Raw genomic sequence first — 9194 nt, forward strand, 5'->3', positions numbered from 1 at the left:
TCCCTGCTCTCTGTTTCTGCAGCACTTCTCCCCCACCCCCCCACCGCCTGGCCATGACCTGCTTACCTGTGAGCTCCATGAGCCCAGACGCCGCGCCTTGCTCCCCGCTGTTACCCCAGCACCTGACAGTGTCTGGCGTGGAGTAGATGCTCAGAAAAAAGTTAATGACTAACTGAATGGAGGGATGAGTCAGTTCTGCATCCCCCACACTGCAGGAAATGTCTGTAGAACAGATTTGAGTGGGAGGTTCCAGCAGGGCCCGGGAGAAGCCCCTGGGGTTCGGGCGCTGGGTGGTGAACAGAGCCGAGCCCCCCCTCCCCCAACGCCTCCCACGGGTGGGTCAGCCTGCTCCCCTCCCCCAACAGACCCTGGGGCCCCAGAGCCAGCTTCCAGATGCTAAGCCCCAGCGCAGCCTTACCTCTTAGCTTTTCCATTTTCACAGCCCCGGCCAGACCCCACAGCCAGCGTCGCCGGCAGCCAGGCCAAGCGTCCCGGCGTCTTCCTATTTTAGACATCTCGCTGCCTCGGTCCCTTCTAATGTTTCCAGCCCGGCTGCGGGGGGAGGAAAAAGAGGTTACTGCTACTTTAAATGTACTGTATGAAGGCGAAGGCTGGAGAGGGGCCTGCTTGCAGGAATACCCAGTCATCTAGTTGGAAAAGCCGCCAGATGGAATACAAAAGGAGAAACCCAGACGCTCATGGAGACAGCCTTGGTTCATAAATCAGGTGGGGCCAGGGGCTGGGGGCCCATTCGCCATGGAGCCCGATTCCCTCCTGGACCAAGACGACTCCTACGGTAAGAGGGCCCCGGCCCCTGCAAAGTGGCAGAGTTGGGGATCCGGCCTCGCTGCTCAGCAGACTTTTCTCTGCTTGCTGCAGGAATCCGAGTTGATGGGGGGAGGCCATCAGGAGGCTGGGCACTGTCTGATCCTGGGGCCTATGGATGGGCAAGGGGGGGGGCCCGGGGAGAGGGGATACAAGGCCGAAGGGTCCCCCCATCCCCTGGGCAGAGCTGGGGGCAGCCCCTTGGACTCTGGACATGAGTAGGGTCAGGGGAGGGAGAGGGAGTTTGGGCTGCTTCTGTTTTGCTGTTGGCCAAGAAGGAAAGGAAGGAAGTTTGCAGCCCCCTTGCCTGTCTGCCTCGCTCCGGTCCCCAAGCCCGCCGGGTGCTGCGGGGAATTTAATTAGTGAGATCCTGCAGATAAACATAGGTGGACCAGGCATCAGGAACCACCCTGTAATTAACGCCTGGCTGCAAGCACGGCCCACTTTGCAGGGCCCCGGGGGCGACCACCGGGAGCTGCCCCCGCCGCCCCTGCTGCAGCCTCCGGGCTGGCTGGAAACCCCAGGGAAGATTGTTGGGGGACAGTTGCCAGGACGGAGCTCTTGCTGAGAGCCTGGGACGGGACTTGTAGGACTCGGAATGGCTTGGCTGGGGCAGGTTCTGCAGGCTTGGAGCTTCAGGGGTGCAGGTAACCGAAACCCCCACTGCTCAGCCTGGCCAGGGAGCTGCCCATTGGCTGGCACACCAGGGCGCACTGGCTGTCTCTGGGCAACGTGCACATGAGAAAAGCAGGAGGGCCAGGGTGCCTGAGGGGCTGAGGCAGGGTGGGGGGGCAGCAGATTTTAGGGTTCAGCAGGGAGAAGGCCCTGTTGGCCAAAAAGGGGGCAGTTGAGAGGCAGCCTCACTCCAGCTTGGAGCCACCTTTTGGGGGCCCAGGTCCTCCTGGGACCACAGTTCCTGCAAAGAAAACTGACTTCTCCCTCTGGACCCCACACCCACCTTCCCCCCACCCCAGCCAGACCTGGCCTCCATACAGATTCAAGGCCAAATTTCCTTCCTCCTGCAGGAGCTCAGCTCTTTCCAGGGAGAGGGTCCCTTTGCCATGTTTGGAGCTGCAATCCTCCAGGGAGCTTGGCAAGGCCCAGCCCATGGACCTGGCACCGTTGGGCAGCCAGGTGGCCAGTGGACACATGCTGAGTGACCCCCAAGTGCCAAGCTGTGTGTCAGGGGCACGGGTTCAGAAATGAACAGCTCAAGCTGGAGAAATGGTTGTGCTTAGTGAATGGAAGGAGAAAAGAGAAAGAGGGAGGGAGGGAGGGGGGAAGGAGGGAGAGACAAAGAGAGGCTCCTGACCTGGAAGAGCTCCCAGCTTCAAATGGGAGACAGACGAGTGATATGAGGCTGGATTGAGTGATGAGTTCCCCAGGGAGGCGGGGGGCAGACAGACAATCTGAGACATGTCCCCGGAAGTGCTCACCTGAAACTTGGTATAGCCATGCCTGAATGCGACTCCAGAGAGGGCACGGACCCTTCTCTGGGGGACCAACCCATGGTCAAGCGAGGTTCTAAATCTCCCAGGGCTCCATCTCCCCACCTGGACCCCAGAGCCCTGACCTGCTGTTTCCTGGTTTGCTAACAGCAGCCTCAGGGCAGGGCGAGGCTGGTACCCCAGGAATGGTATGCACCCTAACTGAAGGGTCCCATGCACAGGAGGCACCTTTTCTTCACCTGTCGTGGGAACCTGTTGTTGGTCTTCTGGAAGCTGGTCAGGCAGCTCGATGCCTAGGAGCCAATAGGAAGAGGCGAAGGGACAGAGGGAGCCTCAGGAAGGGGTCAGGCAGGAATGGAGGAGAGCCCAGGCTCTCCTTGCGAGTGGTCCCAGGTCCAGCCGAGAGGGGTCTGGCTCCAGCATGCCTGGGAGGTCCAGAGCAGAAGGAGCCTCCTGGACCACGCCAGTGAAGGAAAACCGTGGGCTCAGAGGCACGTCCTCTCTATGTTCATTCATTTAACAAAAGCTACTTTCAGGTCCTGTGCTAAGTTTTGGGGTTGGAAAGGCAAGTCAGACCTTGTCTCTGCCTTCATGACATTTCCAGGCTAACCTGGGGGAGAGGAAAGCGCTCTGATGGGGGAGGCCAAGGCACTGTGGAACCCCTAACCCCACACGTGGAGTCCAGGAAGGCTTCCTGGAGGAGATGACTCCTCCACTGAAGAAGTTGATGACTCTCTCCTTCACAAAAGCCTTTCTTCACCTGGCGGCTGGGATAGGCCACTGTCCCGATTTTCTCCCACCTATTTCTCAGTCTCTTCTTCTGGCTCCTTCTCTTGGATCCTTCCGTTTTCCTGCTACCCACATGGTCCCTTGACCAAAGTCTGCTGCTTCTGCCTCCCTGCATGATCTGACTCTTTCTCCCTCACCCACCCATTCCATAGGCTCCAGTCCTACTGATCTGAACTTGCTCACACTCACCAAACCAGTTATCAGCCCAGGGCCTTTGCACATGCTGTTTCCTTTGCGGGGCACACTCTTTCTCTCATTCTTCAGTAAACTAACTCCTCGTCCTCCTCCTGTTCCCAAACTCAAGTAAAAAGTCAGCTCCTCAGGGAAGCCTTCCCTAGACCATGTTCCCTCAGTCCATCAAATGAGATCTCACTCTTAGTTTCTCCTTTCCTTTATAGGGTCTGCTCCTATTTGTACTGGACATTATTGTGTGTGCATGCGCCTGTGCTTAAACTCTATATGTCCCCAAGTCTCTAAGCTCTCAGACAGCTGTTATCCCCAGAGTATAGCTCTCTGTCTGGCACAGAGTAAGCATCCAGCACATATTTGTTGAATGAGTGAGTGAACGAATTCCGTCGGCCCAGGCAAAGAGGTGAGGAAAGACATTCCAGGCAGATAGGACAGCAGGTGCAAAGGCTGGAGAAACTTTTGAGGGTTCTCCAACACTTCCAAGGAGGATAGTGCTTTGGGTCAGGGTTGACAAGCTGAGCTCTTTGGGGAACTTGGGAACTTCAGGGGATACAGGGTTGGGAGAGGCACAGCTGGGAGTGGGGTTCTGGGCCCCCCTCCATGCTTCAAGCCAAGTCAGACTCTTCTGTCTGGTGGATAGCTTGAGCTTTGATTCCATTCACCTGGTGCTCAAGGGCTGAAAGGAGTTTGGCCACATCCCAACCACTGACACAAATGTTCTGGGGGCCCGAGCCATTCTGAGGGTGTCTCAGCAGACAGGGCTGAGCGGTGCCCTATCGGGTGGTCCTGAGGTGAGAGACCCTTTGAGCAAGGCCAATGAGGGCTGACGCGGCTGGGGGAGTGGCAAACACAGCTGCAGGCGTTTCTTCACACAACAAGCAGAAGCAGGAAGGCAGGGAGCAGAAGCCCTTCGTGGGTGGGCCTCAGTTTCCCCGTGTGTAAATCGGGCCAAGGGTCAGCCAAGATCTGACTGACCCTCTCTGGCGTGGGCCCCTCAGCTGCATGGAAAGTCCAGCTCAGAGAAGCACTTCCTTCCCATCTTTCCAATCGCTGAGGAAGAAAACAGGAGGGAGACCTGACCGTGGGCCGACCAGGAAGCAGACCTCACCCCATAGAACATTCTCTCTTCGGGTTCTCACGCAGTCCTGCCCCTCCTCCACTTTGAGATGTGGCCTCCCACCCCTGCCCTGCGGCACACCTTGGTGCTTCCCCGAAGAGGACAGGTTTGGATTGCCTGGTCGTTAATCTGACTCCCACTTAAGACCTTGAGATCCTTGAGGGCAAGAGCTGTGTCTTGGTTGCTACTGTATTTGCTGTATGAATGAATGAATGAACGAATGAACAAGTGAATGAGTGAATGGCACCAGCTGGATCCTGCCCTGGACTTGCTCTGTGCCCTCAGGCGTCCTCCCCCTCTCTGGGTTTGTTTCTTTCGCGGTCATTTATGCCCCACACCCCTGAATGTTCCAGCTCTGACCATCTAAGATTCTAAATCCGACTCAGCACTTGGCACCCACTTCCCTCCCTGCGGCCTGAGCCTCATCCTGGTTCCCTTTGCCATCGGGTGGCCTGGACCAAGTCCCTGCTCCTCACTCAGGCTTGGCTTCTTTGTCTGACAAATGGGCAGACTCAGCTGTGCCCTGCCCACCTCCCTGGCTGTCTTGGGGCTCCAGAGGAGTGACAAGGTAAAATCCCATGAGACCGGACACCTGTCGGGGGTGGCGGGGGGGTCTGTGATTCCCAGAGGGAGTTGGGCTCAGACAGACAGCGGGGATCTGTGCTCTGGAAGGGGCTGGTTGCTTTGGAAATCTGGGGGGCAGAACAAGCAGCTCAGAAACTTCAGTTTCTTCCTGGTGATGAGGACATCTGCCCCCACTGGGGGACCCCAGTAGGCGGGCAGGTGGGAGTGATTTTATAAACTTCCCAGTGCTGCAGGTACAACAACCAGTCTTATTTATTGAGTACGTTTTCCGGGTGAGACCCCATGCAAGGTCCTTCATGGACTTCGTCTGCTCGACTCCTCACCACCACACACCCGGTAGGTTGCCATTAGTTCCATTTTCCGGATGAGGCAACTGAGGCTCTGGGAAGTTAGGTGATGGCCAAGATCATACAGGGAGGAAGGTGATTTGAACCCAGGTTGCTCCAGAGCCCAGGACCTTGATTTGGGGGCACTGTCTGAGAGCTGTATCACTGCTGCCTGGAGGCCCCTTCATTTGCCCGCGGAGAATCCTGCCCCCTGGGAGGCTTTGTTGGCGCGGCGCTGGGGACGAGGCTGATACGGCAGGAATGGGAACCGAAGGCAATACCAGCTCAGCTGGGAACAGCGAGCAGAAGCAGCTGTGATAGGACAGGGTCAGTCTAAAGAGAAGGCTATTTTGGGCTAGAAGCTGTCAGGGGTCTGATGTCACCACTCGCTGGCCCTTCCCGTGAGAGGAGGAACTGAAGATGTCATAAGCGGGTTTGCTTCAGCTGGTGACAGACAGACAAGAACCATAAGACAGCTGTGTGCCTGGCCGTGCGCCTCTCATTCATCATCTGGCTTCCCCTTCCCAGCACCCTGTGGGGTGGGTGTTGGCATTCTCACGTTAGAGATGGGGAAAAGTTCAGAGAGGCTGAGTGACTCACCCAAATCACACAGCTAGTGAATGGCTGCGCTGAGAGTCATGTAGGTTTGTCCCACCCCAGAGCACATGCTCTGAACTGGTGCCCACTAGGTCCTTCTCTGAGGCCGTGTCTGTGTGGGTGGATCACTGGGGAAGGGCGTTCAGGCCTGGCCTGCCTCTCAGGACGAGAGCCTGGGGGCTCTTCCTCCTGGCTCTGCTACTCAGCTAACCCAACAGGTCCTGGACAAAGACCTGGGCCCTCGGCAAGCTTTCGCTTCCCTGTCTGTGGAACTGGGTAATGATGCCAGGCTGGCCTGCCCGGGCTGGGAAAAGAATGCCAAACCCAGATTCCTTCCATCTTGCCCTGGGGCTCTGTCCTGGGCCTGCAGGCAACCGAAGGAACAGAAGCCACACTCCTAGCTGGGGCCCTTTCACAGGTGGACGAACGAGGCCAGCGAGGCAGAGTGGGGACGGCATTTACTGAGCACTCAGTACATGCCTGCTCTGTGATGTGTTCCACACGGAGTCACCGGCTCCTTGCAGAGGAAGAAACATCCCCACTGCTCACACGAGACAGTCAAGGCTTAGAAGGGTCCACAGCCACAAGCTCTAGTGGGGGCACTCATAATTCAAACCCAGGACTCCAAGACTCCTGTGCTTTTGTCCACCATTCTGGGCTGTTCCCTGGGTGCTCTGGCCCCCAATCCTAAGTCCTACCCATGCCCAGGAAAACCTCGGTCCTGCTGGCCAGCCATGCCTGGGCCTCTGACCCTCCCTAGTTGGGCAGGTGGACGAGGGGTGGAGCCCCCCCCTTCTTGCCCCATTGCCCCATGGGACTCTGGGAAGAGGCTAAATCAGGAAAAATAGTCAATAAAGAACAATGAGGATGGACGGGAGGGGCTTAAATCATTTATGTACCCAAGCCTGAGCAGCTGGCTGCACAAGAAGGCTAGGAAGTGGGGCCCAGGGAGGGGGACGCAGAGGGCAGCCCTGTGTCTGGAGCTGGGCCAGGCAGAGCCAGGAGAAAGCTCAGGAGAAAGGAGCTGGTGTCCCCCAGGGAGAGAGGATCCTGGTGGGAGGAGGGAGGAGCTCATTCAGAAGCTCCTATTGTTTAGAAAGCAAAGACATTCCTCCCCCCTTCTTGTCCACTGGCTTCTGGTGGGTTCCCTCCTGAGCTGCTCTGGGCATGCACAGCCCAGGCCTAGGCTTCTGTCCTGGGCCACTTGGCTCTCTGAGCCTTGACCTCCTCCTCAGAGGGGTGGAGACAGTAATAGCCACTTCCCACGGCTCCCACTCTTGAGAGGACCATGCCAATAGATCATTCCTTCTCATGTTGTCCTAGATGGCTACTGCCTGCGGCTGGTCCTCCTGCTTGGAGCTGGTGTGGCGTTTCCTTCTGCTGGATGGATATGCCCTGGGCTGCTGAGACCAGCCCAGGCCTTCTGAAGCTAGAGCTGTGCCTCCCTCCCAGCTGGGATTCCTCCTAGGAGGTTACTTCTGGAAGCCCAGGGAGGCTGGAGCAAGCAGGAAATGGCCCCAGCTGTGAGGAGGCCAAGGGAGAGGGTCTTGGGTGGGGGTGGGGGGGCTCTGTCCATCCCCCATTACCAATGGGAAGATGGGGGCACCGAGAGAGGAGGAACCAGGAACCATTCAGGGTCCATTCTCCCTCCTAAATAGATCCTGAGATGTACCCTAGCTCCAACTCCCAGCCCCCACCCCAGGCCAGGCACCTCCTTAGACTCCTAGAGGGCTGCCTCACCCCCTCTGGGTCTCCCCATCTCAACAAACGCATCCTTAATGTGCAGCCAAGGGGACCACTCACAGGCATCTTAAAGTCCCACAGGGCACCCACTCACTGCAGCAGGATAAAGTGAAGTCCTTCACACGGCCTCCAGACAGTCCACCATCTGACCCCAGGATGGGATTTGCCTTTGTCTCCAGCCACACCTCTTCTTTCTCGCCACCCCCACCTCCATGAATTAATCTCTGCGGTCTCAACTCAGGTGTCATCTCCTCAGGAAGCCTTCCCTGACTACCTTGTTTGAGCTCATGGGCACCCTGAGCTTCCTGCTATCCTGCCACACACGGATGAGTGCAATCCATTTGCTTTCCTGCTTTTCTCCACCTCTGGGCTATGAGCTGTTTCAGGAGCCAGACTGCAAACTTGGAGGCTGAGGCGGATGGGGTGGAGAAAGAGGTCAGGACGACTTGGCCTGTGGCCTGTGTGGCAGGAATGTTGGTGTCCACACCGAGTGGGGGACATGAGTGGAAGAGCAGCTTCTGAGTGGGAGGGATGTCCTGGGCTTGCTGTGTCTGAAAAGCCTGTGGGGCCATCCGGGGGTTTTCTATAGAAGAGTCTGTGATGGTCCTTCCTGATGTGACCTCTGGAGAGGCCCCAGCTCCAGGGTGGAGGAGCGGCTGGGGTCTTCCCAGCTGTGTAAGTACCACTCCTATTCCTAGGCTTTTTGAAACCTTACTCGACTGCCCAGCCAAGGTCCTGCCACCTCCCACAGGAAGCCAGCCCTGATCAGCCTGGCCGAAGCTGCTCGGTTTTCTCCCTGACTGTACCCTCTGGCCATTACCTCATCTAGTCCTAAGGCATCCCACGACTTATGCCTTGAAAGTCTTCACGGTGGGGTCACATCCCTCTGTCTCTTGTAGCCTCCACATTGTCCTGCACAGGGAACCCCTCCCCCCCCCACACACACAGAAAAAAAGCCATGTGGCCCTCCCCGGACAGAGTTGGTTCCCAGCAGTCTCAGCCAGTGGGATTCTAGGGAAAACTAAACAGAAGCCTAGCGAGGCTTTGGGTCTGACCGACACAGGCGAGCCGAGGAGGGAGGGGTGCATTTCTGTCCAATCCCGAAGCGTGTGCCGGATGGCTGGATCCTCAGAAGCCCGGGCCCTGAGGCCCTCCAGCCAGTGACCTACATCCCAGCATGCCTGTGTGTGTGCGTGTGTGTGTGTGTGTGCACGCACACATGAATGCACGCGGAGGGCGTGAGCACGTGTGAGTAGGACAGAATGCCTGCGAGGGGGTCTCTGTCTTGGCTGGCTGTGGGGGTCCCACATGCCCACCCCAAGCTCCCACCGACTCTGCACCAGAACGAGTGGGTCTGTGCTCCAGAAAAGCCAGCTCAAGCTTGCACAGTTCCTGAAATGGCAGCTGGGGGTGCTTGTCGCCCCGGCCCCCACCCCCACCTCTGCCCTGGACTTTTTCTCCCTTGACCCAAATCTCAGACAAAGGGCCTCACTTGCCATTGCTAATGATGGAGTGGAGGGTGGCTGCTAGTAGCAGTGGGGGGAGGGGAGACGAGGCTGACCCAGAAGGTACCAG

The 9194-nt window shown here is 57.6% G+C and overlaps 1 protein-coding gene across 3 annotated transcripts in view; it reads left to right on the top strand.

Annotated features, from left to right (window-relative positions):
- The first annotated feature begins 296 nt into the window (after nucleotides 1-296).
- DAB2IP (DAB2 interacting protein) overlaps nucleotides 297-9194 on the top strand; it is a 186999-nt gene continuing 178101 nt past the window's right edge. For 2 of the 3 annotated variants that reach the window (XM_032418215.1, XM_032418218.1), the window contains exon 1: nucleotides 298-796. In XM_032418215.1, the coding sequence (XP_032274106.1) occupies nucleotides 757-796 (40 nt within the window). In that variant the 5' untranslated portion in view covers nucleotides 298-756. Of the gene's footprint in view, nucleotides 797-9194 lie in introns of all 3 variants that reach the window. The other variant, XM_032418216.1, reaches the window with a different exon arrangement.

The sequence above is a fragment of the Phoca vitulina genome, unplaced genomic scaffold (assembly GCF_004348235.1).
Source record: "Phoca vitulina isolate PV1807 unplaced genomic scaffold, GSC_HSeal_1.0 scaffold21, whole genome shotgun sequence".
Taxonomy (NCBI): Eukaryota; Metazoa; Chordata; class Mammalia; order Carnivora; family Phocidae; genus Phoca; species Phoca vitulina.